The 20,778-nt window shown below is 43.8% G+C and overlaps 1 protein-coding gene across 1 annotated transcript in view; it reads left to right on the forward strand.

Annotated features, from left to right (window-relative positions):
- The window catches only part of SCPEP1 (serine carboxypeptidase 1), a 39,299-nt gene that overhangs the window by 13,099 nt on the left and 5,422 nt on the right, over window positions 1–20,778 (forward strand). Inside the window, exons 6-11 of the mRNA XM_082440064.1 lie at window positions 11,296–11,368; window positions 15,103–15,140; window positions 16,025–16,153; window positions 16,749–16,842; window positions 17,624–17,737; window positions 20,172–20,309. Coding sequence (XP_082296190.1) covers window positions 11,296–11,368; window positions 15,103–15,140; window positions 16,025–16,153; window positions 16,749–16,842; window positions 17,624–17,737; window positions 20,172–20,309 — 586 coding nt within the window. The remainder of the gene's footprint in view (window positions 1–11,295; window positions 11,369–15,102; window positions 15,141–16,024; window positions 16,154–16,748; window positions 16,843–17,623; window positions 17,738–20,171; window positions 20,310–20,778) is intronic.

Raw genomic sequence — 20,778 nt, forward strand, 5'->3', positions numbered from 1 at the left:
TAGTGAGCGTGAGGGTGCAGGTGGGGCAGAGGTAAAACTTTTTTCACATTTTCTCCTGTCTCCTTCTGTGATTAAATTTTTTACAGTGAGCTTGTATGAGCTTTTTTTTTTTTTTTAATAGACTTTTTTTTTTTTTAAGTATTTGTTTATTTACTTATTTATAGCTGTGTTGGGTCTTTGTTTCTGTGGGAGGGCTTTCTCTAATTGTGGCAAGCGGGGGCCACTCTTCATCGCGGTGCGCGGGCCTCTCGCTGTCGCGGCCTCTCTTGTTGCGGAGCATAGGCTCCAGACGCGCAGGCTCAGTAGTTGTGGCTCACGGGCCTAGTTGCTCCGTGGCATGTGGGATCTTCCCAGACCAGGGCTCGAACCCGTGTCCCCTGCATTGGCAGGCAGATTCTCAACCACTGCGCCACCAGGGAAGCCCTGAGCTTTTTTTTTAATTGAAGTATAGTTGATGTACAATATTATATAAGTTACACATATACAATATACTGATTCATAATTTATAAAGATTATATTCTATTGATAGTTGTAAAATATTGGCTATATTCGTGTTATACAGTATGAGCTTTGTTTTTTTAAGATTTATTAATTCTCTTTAAAAATGAACCTTTTATAAGAAGCAGTATAGGTGCATAACAGAAAATTAGAAAATACAGCAAGCACAAATTTAAAAAATTAAAAAGAGATCACCATTGTTAACACCTTAGTGTATAGCCTTTACATCTTTTTCTGCGCTCTTAGAAATAAGTAAATTTTTTAACCAGTAGGAGGTAGTAGTATACGTAGTGTCTGTAGCCTGCTTTCTGCCGTCACTAGTCTTCCCTTTCCTACTTCAGTAAATTTCCGTCTCAAATATTCAGGCTTTAATGATCCCAACACGTCCTTTATGGTCAGTTTGTTTAAGCCAGGACTCAGTCCAGATCCGTGAATTACATGTGGCTGGGATGTCCCTAAAGTCTGTTTTCATCTAACACAGTTCCTTTCTTATGACCCCCATTTGGTAAAGAAACTAGACTACTTACAGAATATCCCATTTTCTGGATTTGTGTGGTAGCATCTTCATGGTGTTATTTAGTTTATTCCTCTCTTCATGGTGTTTCCTACAAAACTGGAGGTCATAGTTAAAGGCCTGATGCATTCAAGGTAAAAGTTTTTGATAGAATATATTATAATAGGTCAGATTTCAGGAAACGATGGCCCATAGGTCAAATCTAGTCCACCACCTGCTTTTATATGACCCATGAGCTAAGAATGGTTTTTACATTCTCGAGTGACAGTGGTGGGGTGGGGTGGATTAAAAGAAGAATAATATTTTATGACACATGAAAATTGTGGGAAACTCAAATTTCAATGTCCACAAATAAAGTTTTATTTTTTTGTAATTTATTTTTAACTTATTTTATTTTTTTAACGTCTTTATTGGAGTATAATTGCTTCACAATGGTGTGTTAGTTTCTACTTTAAAACAAAGTGAATCAGTTATACATATACATATGTCCCCATATCTCTTCCCTCTTGCATCTCCCTCCCTCCCACCCTCCTTATCCCACCCCTCTAGGTGGTCACAAAGCACTGAGCTCATCTCCCTGTGCCATGCGGTTGCTTCCCACTAGCTATCTATTTTACGTTGGGTAGTGTATATATGTCCATGCCACTCTCTCACTTTGTCACATCTTACCCTTCCCCCTCCCCATATCCTCAAGTCCATTCTCTAGTAGGTCTGTGTCTTTATTCCTGTCTTGCCCCTAGGTTCTTCAGAACTTTTTTTTTTTAATGTTCCATATATGTGTGTTAGCATACGGTATTTGTTTTTCTCTTTCTGACTTACTTCACTCTGTATGACAAACTCTAGGTCCATCCACCTCACTACAAATAACTCAATTTCGTTTCTTTTTATGGCTGAGTAATATTCCATTCAATATATGTGCCACATCTTCTTTATCCATTCATCTGTTGATGGACACTTAGGTGGCTTCCATGTCCTGGCAATTGTAAATAGAGCTGCAATGAACATTTTGGTACATGACTCTTTTTCAATTATGTTTTTCTCAGGGTATATGCCCAGTAGTGGGATTGCTGGGTTGTATGGTAGTTCTATTTTTAGTTTTCTAAGGAACCTCCATACTGTTCTCCATAGTGGCTGTATCAATTTACATTCCCACCAACAGTGCACCCTCTCCGGCATTTATTGTTTCTTGGTTTTTTGATGATGGCCATTCTGACCGGTGTGAGGTGATACCTCATTGTAGTTTTTTTTTTTTAATGCTATTCTTGTCTGCTTACATTCTTTTTATGTATGTATGTACGTATGTATGGCTGTGTTGGGTCTTCGTTTCTGTGCGAGGGCTTTCTCTAGTTGCGGCAAGCGGGGGCCACTCTTCATCGCGGTGCGCGGGCCTCTCACTATCGTGGCCTCTCTTGTTGCGGAGCACAGGCTCCAGACGCGCAGGCTCAGCAATTGTGGCTCACGGGCCTAGTTGCTCCGCGGCATGTGGGATCTTCCCAGACCAGGGCTCGAACCCGCGTCCCCTGCATTGGCAGGCAGATTCTCAACCACTGCGCCACCAGGGAAGCCCCTCATTGTAGTTTTGATATGCATTTCTCTAATGATTAATGATGTTGAGCATTCTTTCATGTATTTTTTGGCAATCTGTATATCTTCTTTGGAGAAATGTCTATTTAAGTCCTCTGCCCATTTTTGGATTGGGTTGTTTGTTTTTTTGATATTGAGCTGCATGACCTGCTTGTAAATTTTGAAGATTTAATCCTTTGTCAGTTGCTTCATTTGCAAATATTTTCTCCCATTCTGAGGGTTGTCTTTTCATCTTGTTTATGGTTTCCTTTGCTGTGCAAAAGCTTTTAAGTTTCATTAGGTCCCATTTGTTTACTTTTGTTTTTATTTCCCTTTCTCTAGGAGGTGGGTCAAAAAGGATCTTGCTGTGATTTATGTCATAGGATGTTCTGCCTATGTTTTCCTCTAAGAGTTTGAAAGTGTCTGGCCTTACATTTAGGTCTGTAACCCATTTTGAGTTTAATTTTGTGTTGGTGTTAGGGAGTGTTCTAATTTCATTCTTTTACATATAGCTGTCCAGTTTCCCCAGCACCACTTATTGAAGAGGCTGTCTTTTCTCCACTGTATATTCTTGCCTCCTTTATCAAAGATAAGGTGACCATATGTGCATGGGTTTATCTCTGGGCTTTCTATACTGTTCCATTGATCTGTATTTCTGTTTTTGTGGCAGTACCATACCGTCTTGATTACTGTAGCCTTGTAGTATAGTCTGAAGTCCGGGAGCCTGATTCCTCCAGCTCCATTTTTCTTTCTCAAGATTGCTTTGGCTATTCGGGGTCTTTTGTGTTTCCATACAAATTGTGAAATTTTTTGTTCTAGTTCTGTGAAGAATGCCAGTGGTAGTTTGATAGGGATTGCATTGAATCTGTAGATTGCTTTGAGTAGTAGAGTCATTTTCACATTGTTGATTCTTCCAATCCAAGAACATGGTATATCTCTCCATCTATTTGCATCTTCTTTCTTTCATCAGTGTCTTTTTTTTTTTTTTTTCAACATAGAAACAGAATTTTTCAAAAATGAGTTACAAAACAGCAAAATTTAAAAAAAATTAGTTATAGATAAAGTTTGCAGATAACGTTGTCATCCCTCTTTTTTTTTTTTTTTTTTTCCACACACACACACACTGTATTTTATTTTTACAAGAGATAAATAGACTGACACCAAGCATTGTACATGGATGACCACAACAAAAGCAACAATGATTGCAATTACCAAACATGAAACACACTCATACTATGTCATAATATTGCCATTCAGTCCAGTAATCCTCCACTGTAACAGCTCCTTTACTTTGCAGTGAAAATTGATTTGTATATTCCCTGCCTCTGAGTCCTTGTGGGATTTTTTTTTTTTTTTTAATTCAGACAGAAAGTCACAAAAATTATACTCATCCTCATCAGTTCACTCAGTCCCATGTAATTAATTGTTGTTTTTTTTTTTTCATCTTGATCTTTTGTTAGCACTTTTATGAGTTCATCAGTTTTTCATCAGAGTTCTGAAAATGCTTATTCATTCAGTTCAGCAGTACAGTCAGTTACCAGAAACCTGTACTTGTCAGAGTCTTTTCCATGAATTTCTTGAAGATCATCAGTGTCTTATAATTTTCTGCATACAGGTCTTTTGTCTCCTTAGGTAGGTTTATTCCTAGATATTTTATTCTTTTTGTTGCAATGGTAAATGGGAGTGTTTTCTTAATTTCACTTTCAGATTTTTCATCATTAGTGTATAGGAATGCAAGAGATTTCTGTGCATTAATTTTGTATCCTGCTACTTTACCAGATTCATTGATTAGCTCTAATAGTTTTCTGGTAGCATCTTTAGGATTCTCTATGTACAGTATCATGTCATCTGCAAACAGTGACAGCTTTACTTCTTCTTTTCCGATTTGTATTCCTTTAATTTCTTTTTCTTCTCTGATTGCTGTGGCTAAAACTTCCAAAACTATGTTGAATAATAGTGGTGAGAGTGGGCAACCTTGTCTTGTTCCTGATCTTAGTGGAAATAGTTTCAGTTTATCACCACTGAGGACGATGTTGGCTGTGGGTTTGTCATAGATGGCCTTCATTATGTTGAGGAAAGTTCCCTCTATGCCTACTTTCTGGAGGGTTTTAATCATAAATGGGTGTTGAATTTTGTCAAAAGCTTTCTCTGCATCTATTGAGATGATCATATGGTTTTTCTCCTTCAGTTTGTTAATATGGTGTATCACATTGATTGATTTGCGTATATTGAAGAATCCTTGCATCCCTAGGATAAACCCCACTTGATTATGGTGTATGATCCTTTTAATGTGCTGTTGGATTCTGTTTGCTAGTATTTTGTTGAGGATTTTTGCATCTATGTTCATCAGTGATATTGGACTGTAGTTTTCTTTCTTTGTGACATCTTTGTCTGGTTTTGGTATCAGGGTGATGGTGGCCTCATAGAATGAGTTTGGGAGTGTTCCTCCCTCTGCTATATTTTGGAAGAGTTTGAGAAGGATAGGTGTCAGCTCTTCTCTAAATGTTTGATAGAATTCTCCTGTGAAGCCATCTGGTCCTGGGCTTTTGTTTGTTGGAAGATTTTTAATCACAGTTTCAATATCAGTGCTTGTGATTGGTCTGTTCATATTTTCTATTTCTTCCTGGTTCAGTCTCGGAAGGTTGTGCATTTCTCAGAATTTGTCCATTTCTTCCAGGTTGTCCATTTTATTGGCGTATAGTTGCTTGTAGTAATCTCTCATGATCCTTTGTATTTCTGCAGTGTCAGTTGTTACTTCTCCTTTTTCATTTCTAATTCTATTGATTTGCGTCTTCTCCCTTTTTCCTTGATGAGTCTGCTAATGGTTTATCAATTTTGTTTATCTTCTCAAAGAACCAGCTTTTAGTTTTATTGGTCTTTGCTATCATTTCCTTCATTTCTTTTTCATTTATTTCTGTTGTGATCTTTATGATTTGTTTCCTTCTGCTAACTTTGGGGGTTTTTTGTTCTTTCTCTAATTGCTTTAGGTGTAAGGTTAGGTTGTTTATTTGAGGTGTTTCTTGTTTCTTAAGGTAGGATTGTATTGCTATAAACTTCCCTCTTAAAAGTGCTTTTGCTGCATCCCATAGGTTTTGGGTCGTCATGTTTTCATTGTCATTTGTTTCTAGGTATTTTTTGATTTCCTCTTTGATTTCTTCAGTGATCTCTTGGTTATTAAGTAGTGTATTGTTTAGCCTCCATGTGTTTGTATTTTTTACAGATTTTTTCCTGTAATTGATATCTAGTCCCATAGCGTTATGGTCAGAAAAGATACTTGATACGATTTCAGTTTTCTTAAATACCAAGGCTTGATTTGTGTCTCAAGATATGATCTATCCTGGAGAATGTTCCATGAGCACTTGAGAAGAATGTGTATTCTGTTGTTTTTGGATGGAATGTCCTATAAATATCAATTAAGTCCATCTTGTTTAATGTATCATTTAGAGCTTGTGTTTCCTTATTTATTTTCATTTTGGATGATCTGTCCATTGGTGAAAGTGGGGTGTTAAAGTCCCCTACTATGATTGTGTTACTGTCGATTTCCCCTTTTATGGCTGTTAGCATTTGTCTTATGTATTGAGGTGCTCCTATGTTGGGTGCATAAATATTTACAATTGTTATTTCTTCTTCTTGGATTGATCCCTTGATCATTATGTAATGTCCTTCTTTGTCTCTTGTAATAGTCTTTGTTTTAAAGTCTATTTTGTCTGATATGAGAATTGCTACTCCAGCTTTCTTTTGATTTCCATTTGCATGGAATATCTTTTTCCATCCCCTCACTTTCAGTCTGTATGTGTCCCTAGGTCTGAAGTGAGTCTCTTGTACACAGCATATATATGGGTCTTGTTTTTGTATCCATTCAGCCCGTCTATGTCTTTTGGTTGGAGCATTTAATCCATTTACATTTAAGGTAATTATCGATATGTATGTTCCTATGACCATTTTCTTAATTGTTTGGGGTTTGTTATTGTAGGTCTTTTCCTTCTCTTGTGTTTCCTGCCTAGAGAAGTTCCTTTAGCATTTGTTGTAAAGTTGGTTTGGTGGTGCTGAATTCTCTTAGCTTTTGCTTGTCTGTAAAGGTTTTAATTTCTCCGTCAAATCTGAATGAGATCCTTGCTGGGTAGAGTAATCTTGGTTGTAGGTTTTTCTCCTTCATTACTTTAAATATGTCCTGCCACTCCCTTCTGGCTTGCAGAGTTTCTGCTGAAAGATCAGCTGTTAACCTTATGGGGATTCCCTTGGGTGTTACTTGTTGTTTTTCCCTTGCTGCTTTTAATATTTTTTCTTTGTATTTAATTTTTGATAGTTTGATTAATGTGTGTCTTGGTGTGTTTCTCCTTGGATTTATCCTGTATGGGACTCTCTGTGCTTCCTGGACTTGATTAACTATTTCCTTTCCCATATTAGGGAAGTTTTCAACTATAATTTCTTCAGGTATTTTCTCAGTCCCTTTCTTTTTCTCTTCTTCTGGGACCACTATAATTCGCATGTTGGTGCGTTTATTGTTCTCCCAGAGGTCTCTGAGACTGTCCTCAATTCTTTTCATTCTTTTTTCTTTATTCTGCTCTGCAGTAATTATTTCCGCTATTTTATCTTCCAGGTCACTTATCCGTTCTTCTGCCTCAGTTATTCTGCTATTGACCCCTTCTAGAGAATTTTTAATTTCATTTATTGTGTTGTTCATCACTGTTTGTTTGCTCTTTAGTTCTTCTAGGTCCTTGTTAAACGTGTCTTGTATTTCCTCCATTCTATTTCCAAGATTTTGGATCATCTTTACTATCATTATTCTGAATTCTTTTTCAGGTAGACTGCTATTTCCTCTTCATTTGTTAGGTGGGTTTTTGCCTTGCTCCTTCATCTGCTGTGTGTTTCTCTGTCTTCTCATTTTGCTTAACTTACTGTGTTTGGGGTCTCCTTTTCGCAGGCTGCAGGTTCGTAGTTCCTGTTGTTTTTGGTATCTGTCCCCAGTGGCTAAGGTTAGTTCAGTGGGTTGTGTAGGCTTCATGGTGGAGGGGACTAGTGCCTATGTTCTGGTGGATGAGGCTGGATCTTGTCTTTCTGGTGGGCAGGTCCACGTCTGGTGGTGTGTTTTGGGGTGTCTGTGGCCTTATTATGATTTTAGGCAGCCTCTCTGCTAATGGATGGGGTTGTGTTCCTGTCTTGCTAGTTGTTTGGCATAGGGTGTCCAGCACTGTAGCTTGCTCGTCGTTGAGTGGAGCTGGGTCTTGGTGTTGAGATGGAGATCGTTGGGAGATTTTCGCTGTTTGATATTATGTGGAGCTGGGAGGTCTCTTGTGGACCAGTGTCCTGAACTTGGCTCTCCCACCTCAGAGGCACAGCCCTGATGTCTGGCTGCAGCACCAAGAGCCTGTCATCCACATGGCTCAGAATAAAAGGGAGAAAAAAAAGAAAGAAAGAAAGAAGAAGATAAAATAAAATAAAGTTATTAAAATAAAAAATAATTATTAAAAAAATTTTTTTAAGTAATAAAAAAAAAGAAAGAAGAGAGCAACCAAACCAAAAAACAAATCCACCAATGATAACAAGTGTTAAAATCTATACTAGGAAAAAAAAAAAAAACGGACAGAACCCTATGACAAATTGTAAAAGCAAAGGTATACAGACAAAATCACACACAGAAACATACACATACACACTCACAAAAAGAGAAAAAGGGGAAAAAATATATATATATATCGTTGCTCCCAAAGTCCACCTCCTCAATTTGGGATGATTCGTTGTCTATTCAGGTATTCCACAGATGCAGGTACATCAAGTTGATTGTGGAGATTTAATCTGCTGCTCCTGAGGCTGTTGGGAGAAATTTCCTTTTCTCTTCTTTGTTCACACAGCTCCTGGGGTTCAGCTTTGGATTTGGACCCGCCTCTGCATGTAGGTCGCATGAGGGCGTCTGTTCTTTGCACAGGCAGGACGGGGTTAAAGGAGCAGCTGCTTCGGGGGCTCTGGCTTACTCAGGCCAGGGGGAGGGAGGGGTATGGAGTGTGGGGCGAGCCTGCTGTGGCAGAGGCCAGCATGACATTGCACCAGCCTGAGGCGCCATGCGTTCTCTTGGGGAAGTTGTCCCTGGATCACGGGACCCTGGCAGTGGTGGGCTAAACAGGCTCCTGGGAGGGGAGGTGTGGAGAGTGACCTGTGCTCGCACACAGGCTTCTTGGTGGCGGCAGCAGCAGCTTTAGCGTCTCACGCCCACCTCTGGGGTCCACGTTGATAGCCGCGGCTCGCGCCCGTCTCTGGAGCTCGTTTAGGCGGCGCTCTGAATCCCCTCTCCTCGTGCACCAGGAAACAAAGAGGCAAGAAAAAGTCTCTTGCCTCTTCGGCAGCTGCAGACTTTTTCCCGGACTCCCTCCCAGCTAGCCGTGGCACACTAGCCCCCTTCAGGCTGTGTTCACGCCGCCAACCCCAGTCCTCTCCTTGCGATCAGACCTCCGAAGCCCGAGCCTCAGCTCCCAGCCCCCGCCCGTCCCGACGGGTGAGCAGACAAGCCTCTCGGGCTGGTGAGTGCTGGTCGGCACTGATCCTCTGTGCGGGAATCTCTCCACTCTGCCCTCCGCACCCCTGTGGCTGCGCTCTCCTCCGTGGCTCCGAAGCTTCCCCCCTCCGCCACCCGCAGTCTCCGCCCGCGAAGGGCCTTCCTAGTGTGTGGAAACCTTTCCTCCTTCACAGCTCCCTCCCACTGGTGCAGGTCCCGTCCCTATTCTTTTGTCTCTGTTATTTCTTTTTTCTTTTGCCCTACCCAGGTACGTGGGGATTTTCTTGCCTTTTGGGAGGTCTGACGTCTTCTGACGTGTTCAGTAGGTGTTCTGCAGGAGTTGTTCCACATGTAGATGTATTTCTGATGTATTTGTGGGGAGGAGGGTAATTTCCACGTCTTACTCTTCTGCCATCTTGAAGCTCCTCCACAAATAAAGTTTTCTTAGAACTCTCACTTGTTTACATATTGCCTGTGGTTGCTTTATCAGTACACTGGCAGAGTTGAGTAGTTGCAATGTAGTAGACTTTTGTTTTACAAAGCCTAGAATATTTAATATCTGCCTCTTATAGAAAAAATTGCCAGCTTCTGATGTAGGGGATGTTGTGCACTTCATTTTGCTTTGAATCAGAGGGCACATAATATCCAGATCTAGTCTGATCCCTCCATTGAACTCCTATACCCTCCGCCTGGACAGAAAATGATCTGAGTTGTGTTATTTTCACACGACATGGATGTCCAATTCTTCATCCATCTTTCGCTGAATAATGGTTTTAACATCAATTTTTAATTCTTATGCAAGTCAGTAATTTCATTAGGAGTTTCCAAATGATGGTTTTCTCCTCCCTTCATTTTGTTCACATTTGTTAGCTGGTATTCTCCTATAAAGTGGAACTTTTCCTCATCAGCTGGGACTACTTAAGTAACTTGAAATAAGTTCCTTTTGGAAAAGCCAAAGAATGGCATAATTTTTTCTCTTTTATTACCAGTGTTCAAAGTCAGGCTATTCATTGTTTTCTTATTTTAGATCTGTGAATAGCTTGTGCATTCACATAATTCAAAATTCAAAATATGTAAATGGTATGCTATAAAAATTCTCCATCTTGCCTCTGTCCCCCGCCCAAGGCAACCTCTGTTAGTTTTTTCTGTACCTTTTCAGAGTATTTCATGCCTATATAAGCTAGTTCTTGTGTATTCTTTTCCCCCATTTTTATACAAATGATTGTATATACTGCACACTATTCTACATGTCTCTTTTTTACTTTAACAGTATACCCTGGAGATCTTTTTATATTCGACCATAAAAAGCCTTCTCATTCCTTTTTTTTTTTAAATTATTTAATTAATTAATTAATTAATTATTTTATTTTTGGCTGTGTTGGGTCTTCGTTTCTGTGCGAGGGCTTTCTCTAGTTGCGGCAAGTGGGGGCCACTATTCATCGCGGTGCGCGGGCCTCTCACTGTCGCGGCCTCTCTTGTTGCGGAGCACAGGCTCCAGACGTGCAGGCTCAGTAGTTGGGGCTCACGGGCCTAGTTGCTCCGCGGCATGTGGGATCTTCCCAGACCAGGGCTCGAACCCGTGTCTCCTGCATTGGCAGGCAGATTCTCAACCACTGTGCCACCAGGGAAGCCCCTCATTCCTTTTTTTAAGCTGCATCATGCACCATGGAAATAACCATAATTAATTTAGCCCATCCTATTGATAAATATTTCAGTTGTTTCCAATGTTCTGCTACTGGGTAGATGAATTCCTTTTAAGTGGATAAAAGCAGCAGGGGGCATGAGTTCCCAGTCCTAAGGCATCCACCCACCCTCAAGGACCTTCTGAGGAGGCCTCCCAACTCTCCAGTGACGGCCACTCAGACAGTGGCGATTGTACCCAGAGAGCCCCCAGAGCACCTTGTGAGAAATCAGAGACCTCCCGGGGAAAGGGTGCCAACGTCCCTTCTAAGGAAGAGATAGGGGCTACACCAGATCCCCCGCACATCCTGCCAACACCCTTGGGAAAACTCAAACAGTTCCTACTCATTTTGCAAATGGCAGCAGGAAAGAGTTACCCTTACCCTCTAGTGGGCATCTGTTGTCTTTGGATATCCAGCGTATCCTGGGTGGGCAGGAGCTTTCTCTGCTCAGGAAAGGCAGTGTATAAAGGCTTGGCTCCCTCATGTTGAGGAAGGGATGGAGGCCCCTGGGTCTTCTTGACACGGATATTTCTTGGCTTCTCTTTCAGGCCATTCAGCAAGGGACCATCCAGTGCAAATTCGCCGGGGTTGCTTTGGGTGACTCCTGGATCTCTCCCATCGGTAAGTAGGGAATTTTCAGACATTTTAAAATTCCCTTTCCCTACTCTTCGGGACTTTGGGCTGTGGTGTCTAGATCAAAGAACAAAGCAATGGAATTCGCTGGGTCCTTGAAGAAGTCAACACAGAAAGTGTTTGCCCCAGGAGTATTCCAAGAAATTCGGGGGTGAGAACTCATTTACAGAGCACCTACCATGGACTGCTACAGGCTGAACCGAGGTCTCTTATTTGATTTTCACAACAAAAGAATCAAATTTTACAGTTGAAGACATTCTAGAGACTTAGAAAGATGACGGAATTTGCTCTCTGACACACAGAATGAGTCGCCTGGGCAGGATTCAAACCCAAGTCTGTTTGTCATCTCGTCCTGTCCACCATCCTTATGCTAACATGAGCATTTGGGGTGAAATTCCCACCTGTTGCTCATTTTGATGGTGAGGCAGGGCTACCATCTGGTCCTGTAACTCAGAGGTTCGAAATTTCATAACCTGAGCATCCTTGTTGGGAGTATAGATAAAAGTTGTTTGGATTGTATACACCCAGGGTGTGGCTTCAGGCATCTGAAATAGTCGCTGTGGTAGGGTTAACTCTAGTGAGGATTTCTAAATCTCAGCAATGTTGACGTTTTGAGCATCATGTGATTCTTTGTTGTAGGGGGGTGTCCTATGCAGTGGAGGATGTTAGCAGCATCTCTACCCGTTATATGCCAGTATTTCCACCCCAGCGTGGCAACCAACAATATCTCCAGACATATTGCCAAATGTCCCCAGGGGACAAAATCACCCCAGTTAAGAACTACTGCCCTAACCTAACAAAAGGTGACTTTTCACAGGCAAAACCAAACTGTAGAGTTAGATTTCAGAAGAGAAGTTGCCTCTGAAGGAGGGAGGGGAGTAAGCTGGAAAGGGACACGAAGGAACTTTTTAGGCTCTCGTTGGGTGGTTGTTACATGAGTGGATGTGTTAATCGAAACTCTTCTTAATGTATGTCTATGGTTTGTGATGTGTGATTATGCCTCAGGTTTTAAAAAATAATAATTTATAAAAGGTAATATTTTCCCGTTAAAAGATAGAGATTTGGCTTGTTACAGAGCCATGTCCCTGATGGATTCAAGACATTCTGAAGCTGCTTGGAATGGTTATTTCTTGCCCTCGTTCTTGGCATCTTCAGGGCAGGACTGAAAGGACAGAACTGAGAGCTCAGTCCACGTTGTGAAAAGGGCTGCTCTTTGTGTTTCCTTCCTGGATGTACTTCCTAGGACGCCAAGATGTTGCAGAAGCCTTGACCTGAGGCGTGAGGGGGCCAGCAGGTTTCCTGCCAGGTGTCTCACTCAGAGTGACAGTACTGGCCTCACGCTTCCTTCGAGGGTCTCATCACAGCTGTGTTAATAACACTAAACACTTTTCATGTGTTAACTTCACTTAATGCTTGCAACAGCTCCATGGGATGCATGGTATTATTATCCTAGTTTTGGAGGTGATGAAATGGAGACTCAGAGAGGTTAAGCAATCTTCCTAAAGTCACACAGCTAAAGCCAGGATGCACATGAAGGCAGCAGGCACTGGAATCCATGCACTTAACCATTACCCTGCATTCCTTCCTGAGACCAGTAAGTTAGCCTCATGGCTTTGCATGTGCTCTTCATCTGGTCCAAAATCTGCCGAATTTCCCTTGTTGTGACCCACCTCCCCTTTTGAATCTTCCTGCCCAGCTCTTAATCCCTCCTTCCAGGTCCACCTTGATCCTTCCTTCCAGATCCACCTTATGTATCACTTTTCCACCCCTGAAGTACTCCCGTTTTTGAAGAAGTACTGTTAATTTTCATAAGCAATTATTAATTGCTTGCTAGGGAGTAGTTGTTTTGTTGGGTGCTAGGAAAGATACACAGACATGCTTCATTTCTTCAAGAAGATCTGCACAGTTTAATATGGTAGCCATAGCCGCATATGACTATTTAAATTAATTAAAATACATAAACTTTTCCATCTTTCATTTGTACTACCCACAATTTCAAAGTGCCCAATAGCCATATGTGGCTGTTGACTACTGTTTTGGACCACACAGATATAGAACATTTGGGGAATTCCCTGGCGGTCCAGTGGGTTAGGACTCTGTGCTTCCACTGCAGGGGGCACAGGTTCAGTCCCTGGTCAGGGAACTACGATCCCACAAGCCTCGCGGTGTGGAAGAAAAAAAAAAAGAAAAAGATATAGAACATTTCCATCATTGCAGAAAGTTCTGTTGAACATCAGAGGTCCACATCAGAGTTCAGCAAACTACAGCCTCCAAGTCTGTCCTGCCACTCTGCTTTGGTAAATAAAGTTTTTACTGGCACACAGTCACCCCTATTTATTTACATATCCTCTGACTGTTTGAAGGCTGCAAAAACAGAGTTGAGTAGTTGTAACAGAGACCAGCTGGCCTGCAAAGCCAGAAATATTTATTATTTATTTCTTTCTTTCAGAAAAAGTTTGTCAGTCCCTGGTCTAGATCAAGCAGGGAATGGGATGCATTGGAGAACTGCAGATGATTCTTTATAAGAAACTGAGGCACAGGCTTGATGGTTTAGGGTTTAGTTGGAGAGGTGAATGACAGCTAGGTCCTGAAGGACCTGGTGTGCCTGCATTTCTCAGGGTGTGCTCTGAAGAATACCAGTCCAATGAAGTGCTATGCAAAGGGCTCCATGACCAAATAAGTTTCAGAAGTGCCAAATACTGGTCCCACTTCCTCAAGGTTCACAGGTACATTAAAGGCTCTGAGAAGTCCTGCAGTAAAAAAAAAAAAAAAGTGTTTTCTTTTGCATAACCCCAAAGGTATTTCACCAGCAAGTCATTTTTCCTTCTAATACTTAGGTTAACATTCTGTAGAACTGGGGTTATTTGAAACAGACTTTGAGATACTTGGGCTTAGGGGGAACCATTGAAGGCTTTTAAGCAAAGGAGTGATGTGTTTAAATGTGCTCTATAAGTTGTGGTCCTTGATGTAAATCAACTATACTTCAATTTTTTTTTTAATTACAGAAGAAAAAAAATCACATAAGCCAAAAAAAAAAAAAGTTGTGGTCCTTGCTACTTTTTTGGCACAGCTCTCAATGGCACTAGCCGTACTTAGTGTTATGGTAGTTGTGAACTTGTCCAAACCAAGCCCAACTATTCTCTGTGAAGTCAGGTATTGTCTTACTCAGGTTTATATCTTATAAAGCTCCTTACTGGCTTTAGGCCCATAGTAAACTCTCAGTACATTTTTGGAATTGAAATGAATCGATTGGCGGTACAGCACAGACACTTGTTGTGAGGTCATTAGCCTTCTTCCTTAATTAGGAAGCTGGCGTCCCCACATTGGAGGAGCAGGCAGGATGCAGAGCAGAACTGTGAAGGTGGGGAAATATTTTAGGCTGTCACAAAGTCTAGAAGTCTGCAGATGAGAGCCTCCACTGCACACGCACTGCTTGCCTGTGGTGCCATCCCTGGCGATGACTCACTGGCTGCGCCAGTATCAGGCCAAATTAATGTGGCATTTAGTCCTGAGTCACCAGAAAGACCCCCACAGCCTCGCCCCACCTCCCAGCCACCGAGACATCAGCCCTGCATGGGCCCTGGTGAGTTAAGGAGCCTTCAGACCCAAAGCCACTGCATTTCTTCTGTCTCTTTCTGCTTTGGATGGAGAACTAGTTAGGTATTTTGGGGGGAGGACAGAGCCACAACAAACTTATTTTATTCTTATGTGGTTTCCTTTAGATTCAGTGCTCTCCTGGGGACCTTACTTGTACAGCATGGTAAGTAGGTGAGTCCCCAGCTCTGCACCTTCTGTGGTTAACAGCCCAGCTGACCTCTTCTGGCTCTGTCCGAAGGAAGGACAAAGCTAGCTGGGTTTGCCTATGTGGTTGACACTGCCCCTTAGGGACTTATCAAATAATCCATATCAAATCAAAGACCCTAACCAACAGCCGGCCTTGGGGACAAATTTAAAGAAATATCAGCACAGTTATCCCACTTCTCCAGGTACAAGAAATGCACATTTTTAAATCCCCCCCACCAGCTTTTTATTACAGACATTTTTTTTATGAATTATTTTATTTATTTATTTTTGGTTGTGTTGGGTCTTCGTTGCTGCGCGCGGGCTTTCTCTAGTTGCGGTGAGCAGGGGCTACTCTTCATTGCAGCACGCAGGCTTCTCATTGTGGTGGCTTCTCTTGTTGCGGAGCACGGGCTCTAGGCATGTGGGCTTCAGTAGCTGTGGCACGTGTGCTCAGTAGTTGTGGCTCGCGGGCTCTAGAGCGCAGGCTCAGTAGTTGTGGTGCACGGGCTTAGTTGCTCCGTGGCATGTGGGATCTTCCCAGACCAGGGCTTGAACCCGTGTCCCCTGCATTGGCAGGCGGATTCTTAACCACTGCGCCACCAGGGAAGCCCCAGACATTTTCAAATATGCAGAAAAGTTGAAAGATCATGGTGGACACCCATATACCCATCACTTAGACTCAGTTACCATTTTCCTATATTTCCTTCATCAATAAACACAACACTTGTAATGCTGTGCTTTCATATGGACGGTCCCCTTTCTCCTTCCTGCCACTCTTTCTGTTACCCATCCCTAACTGGAGCAATGCCAGATTTGTGTCTCTCACAAAGTGGGCCTTTTAGTTCTTGCTTTGCGTTCCAGTCTCTTCTCGACGACCGAGGTCTGGCAGAGGTGTCTCGGGTTGCAGAGCAAGTCCTGGATGCCGTAAATAAGAGACTCTACAAAGAGGCCACCGAGCTGTGGGGGAAAGCAGAAATGGTCATCGAACAGGTAAGAGGGGACACGCTTGGGGCCAGCCTGCTTGGCTTTTCCCCTTGGGTGAAGGGCCCTTGGTTGGTGTTGTTAGGATTGGGATCTGTCCTGAGACTGCCCACAAGTTGAGAAATGATGTCAAACTAAACGATACATCTGACGAGTCTGAGCAAAGACAGGGTCAGAAAGCCACCCAGCCTGCAAGACTTGCCTGCCCCTCGACTGAAGGTATGGCTTCTATAAAAAAGAATATGTCCCACAGAGGCAAGTGTTTGGATCCTTGCCGAGCAGTGCTCTGGCCCCAGTGAGCCAGGAGGGAAGAATGCACAGGCTGAGGACTTGAGTGTGTAGGACACTGTAGCTCAGTTTTCCCTGGTAATTAACACACAGGCCCTTGATTTTCTCCTGCGGCATCAGAGCTCACTACCCCAGGAGACCGGGCTGACACTGCTGGTCTCTGAGCCTTCAGGGCTACATTTCTTTCTGGTCCGAGCAAATGTACAGAGTTAAAGCTATCCTCGGATAAGGTGGAGAGCCAGGTGCCGTTCTGTTTTGCAACTTTGATAATGAATAAATAAAACAAACAGCCAAATATATTTCTTCTGTATTTCAGAACACAGACGGGGTGAACTTCTATAACATCTTAACTAAGACGTCTCCCATGTCTACCGTGAAATCGAGTCTAGAATTCACCCAGAGCCACCTAGGTGAGTGGACCTTGAAGTTGCTAGACCCTGTCTCAGCCTCTGTGTGAGAGGAAACCAATTTTTTAAAAAGCTTTATTGATATATAATTTACATACCATAAAATTCACCCATTTTAAGTGTGTAATTTTCCATGGTTTTTAGTTTATTTACAGAGTTGTGCACTCATCACCACAATCCAGTTTTAGAACATTTCCATCACCCCAGAAAGATCCCACATGTCTGTCTGCAGTCAATTTCTGTTCCCACTCCCAGCCCCAGGCAACCACTAATCTGCTTTCTGTCTCTCTAGATCGGCCATTTCAGGACATTTCACATAGATGGAGTCATGCACTAGGTAGTCTTTGGCATCCGGCTTCTTGCACTTAGATAGTGTTTTGAAGTTTGGAAAGCAGCTTCTGCACATTGAATTACGATGTCAGTTGTCCTAAAGGCTGGATTGAGTTGTCTACCCTGCGGGTACTGAATGCCTGGTATCCTCCCGCCATGCAGAAGCTGCAGGAGGCCTCTAGATTCCACTCAGCTGATTGCCTTTGGCCGTGCTGGATAATCTCAGTGGCCCCAGAGTACATAAAATGCAGCAATCAAAATCAATAAAGCATCTCCACTTTGAACAGGTTCCTGACTCCCCCCGCACCCCCCCGCCATCTGGGGGGAATCAGGGGGACACTTTCCTTTTTCCAGGTGCAGGCCTCCCTCTTACAGCATCCCCGGCAGCTTAGAAAAGAGGTTCTCTTGGTCTTATTTCCAGTCCTTTGACTCACCGTGTACCAGTTTGTTTTAGTTCATCTTTTCCAGCGCCACGTGAGACACTTACAGCAGGATGCCTTAAGTCAGCTCATGAATGGTCCCATCAGAAAGAAGCTCAAAATTATTCCTGAAGATTGCTCCTGGGGAGGTAACTTGTGTGACCTAATTAAAGCGTCTTTTGTAGAGCTGGGGGGTGAAAAAGGTGGAAATTCAAAGGCCTTAATTTGTTGAATGGGTTTTGGTGGTGGCGATAGTGTGTTGCAGGTAGAACAGTATCGACATTGATAGATGAGCAAACATAGAAAGACAGTAAATAACATGCCAAAATTGGTTCAAAATCGGGGGTTCGTAAGGGAAGTGGGTGGGGAGAGAAATGAAGCGACTTTCTGTAAGTGGAAGCCTGGAGTGAGTACACGGGAATCATCACACCCTCCTCTTTACTTCTGTATCAGTGTGAGGTTTTCCATAATAAAAAATTGAGGTTAAAAAAGCCATGCCCAAGGCCACAGTTGTTTGTGGGTGAGACTTCCAGACAAAGGTCCTTTCGGACAGGGTTTGAGAGCTCTCTCTGGCTGGCCTCTGCAGGCATCCTGATGTAGATGTGGTCTGGCATCTATTGCATTCTGGTCTGAAGGTCATAGTGGGGAAATACTGGGGTCCTCAGGGACTGAGACCAGGTAGAAATCTTGCATAAGTTCCTGCTCAGTCTTACAGGGAAGCCATGAGTAAGTGGGACTCCCAGACTCCTGGAGGGGAAACACTCAAGCTGAGGAGGGTTTTGTTCATGTCTAAGAGACCCCAAAGCTATGCCTCTGTTAGGGCAGAACCTTGACAGCGGCGTAGAGGCTGGGACTTGGCTCTGGCCCTGGCTTCTTCAGGGGACGCGGCCATCCTCCCAACATGCAGTCAGCAGAGGACTCGTCCTAGACCTAGTGTCTTCATTTCCCCCTCACCGCTTAGAGTTTTCTAGAAATGAGGGGAAAGTTAGCTCAAATAAAAGAATGTGGTGTCAGAGCTTTAAGGGGTACAGACACCCACAGGAGGTTGGATGCTGAGAAGGAGGAGATGTGAGTACCCCCAGGAGGCCAGGTGAAGGTCAAGCTCACAAGAGCACATCTTTTCAGCTCAACCCCCTCATCTTACCTTCATGACCGTGTTGTCCAGCCCCAGCTTCTCGCGTTATAGGGACCCTACCTCCCTGCCCAGAGTGGCTGGACGGGCGAGCCAACTACACTTTTGCAGATGAAAACTGCTAAGAGCAAACTCTCCCTGGCTCCGGGTGTGCCTGTGTATGGGTCTGGAAAGGACAGACTGCACTTTCTGGGTACCCTCAGTGTCCCAAGTCCAGCTTGTAGTTAAGACCTACATACTTCGGAGTCAGCCAGGCCTGCGTTCCTGGTCCCACCTTGCCACTGGCTGTTTCGCCCGGGGCATGTTTCTCAGCCTCTCTGAGCCTTATTTTCTTTAGCCATTGCACAGGCTAAAGAACCTAACCTCGCAGGGCTGGTGAAGGAAGGAGGCAATAGGGTGTTGCTTACAGAGTGCTTACTTAGCACAGTGACTGGCAACTAAAAATCAATGATGGCTGCTGCCGTTGTTCAGTACGATGAAGGTGGTGGTCAGGGATCCAGCAGGAAGGCTGTGCGGACCGCCTCCTCTCTTGCCTGGGCCTAGTCATCCACACGACTTTACCAGGGGCCGGCTCCGAATTGGTTTAGGGCTGATTTGTTGGTTACTAAGGTAGCCCTCCTGGTTCAGAGCTTAAAACTTGGCCCTGAAAAAGCAAAAAGAAAGCAAAACAAAAAAACCTTGGCCCTGGTATTACTCAGCAAAGGAGGAAAACTAATGTTCACCCCAAATCAGTTTGTCCCCTGAGAGGACCAGCCCAATGGGTATTTTCTTTTTTTTTTTTTTTTTAAATTTTATTTATTTTTTGGCTGCGTTGGGTCTTCATTGCTGCGCGCGGGCTTTTCTCTAGTTGTGGAGAGCGGAGGCTACTCTTTGTTGCGGTGCGTGGGCTTGTCATTGTGGTGGCTTCTCTTGTTGAGGAGCACGGGCTCTAGGCACGCGGGCTTCAGTCGTTGTGGCATGTGGGCTCAGTAGTTGTGGCTCGCGGGCTCTAGAGCACAGACTCAGTAGTTGTGGCGCACGGGCTTAGTTGATCCGTGGCATGTGGGATCTTCCCGGACTAGGGCTCGAACCTGTGTCCCCTGTGTTGGTAGGCGGATCCTTAACCACTGCGCCACCAGGGAAGTCCCTCAAAGGGTATTTTCTAAACCTCCCTGTTTCCTTGGGTGTTAGCTTTCTCTGGGTTTCCATCCCTCATGACAAATGGCATCTGCTGTCATCACAAGCACCTGGATGAACAGACACGTGTGCTGTTTGGGCTCCCCTTCTACACGGCCAGCTCGGGGCACAGATTTCTGGGCCAGCTCATCCCTGTTGGCAAAGCATCTGTGTATTCGGTCTTTGTTAGGTGCTGCATGGTGGTCACTTTTGGGTGCTGGATGCTCTGGGCTGAAAGGTGCCTCTTGTTCTGGCAGGTTCCAAGCTGCTACCTCTTTCTCCTTCCCCTTGTACAGGCCAGGCTTCCAGTGTCTTCCTGAACATGGAGGGGGACTTCATGAAGCCAGTCATCAGCATTGTGGACGAGCTGCTGGAAGCCGGGGTCAACGTGACCGTGTATAATGGACAGCTTGACCTCATCGTGGACACCATGGGTAGGAGCCACTCGGGGCCCATGGAGCCAGTGTCGTGGGTTGAGCTGGAAGGGAACTGGCCTCTTGGGGGACTGTTGACATTGAAATGGCAGGAGGAAGGCCATTTCCTGTTACATGCATCCACCCCTGACCTGACTCTTTGAAGAAGGTAGGGCTGCCCGAGGTTGTGACCCCTCAGAGAAGCCTGGCCTGTCCAGCTTTTGAGGCCTTAGGTATGATTACAGAAAAGGATAATACCCACCCCCACCTCGAAATTTAAAAAGAAGACATTTCCCTAGCCACTGGACAAAGGCACCATTTAACTGAGGGAAAACCTCGTTTTTGTGCAGCGTCACAGGGGATGGTAAGCACTGCAGCATGAATCAAGACAGCCCTGCTGACCCTGTAAAGATGAAGACCCAGGGGAAATGGTCTTGGTGGGGTCCCTCCCGCACTGGCTGCCACCTGTGCCCACCTCTGGTTTCAGGGA

This window comes from Balaenoptera physalus, assembly GCF_965194825.1.
Source record: "Balaenoptera physalus genome assembly, chromosome: 20".
NCBI classification, from domain to species: domain Eukaryota; kingdom Metazoa; phylum Chordata; class Mammalia; order Artiodactyla; family Balaenopteridae; genus Balaenoptera; species Balaenoptera physalus.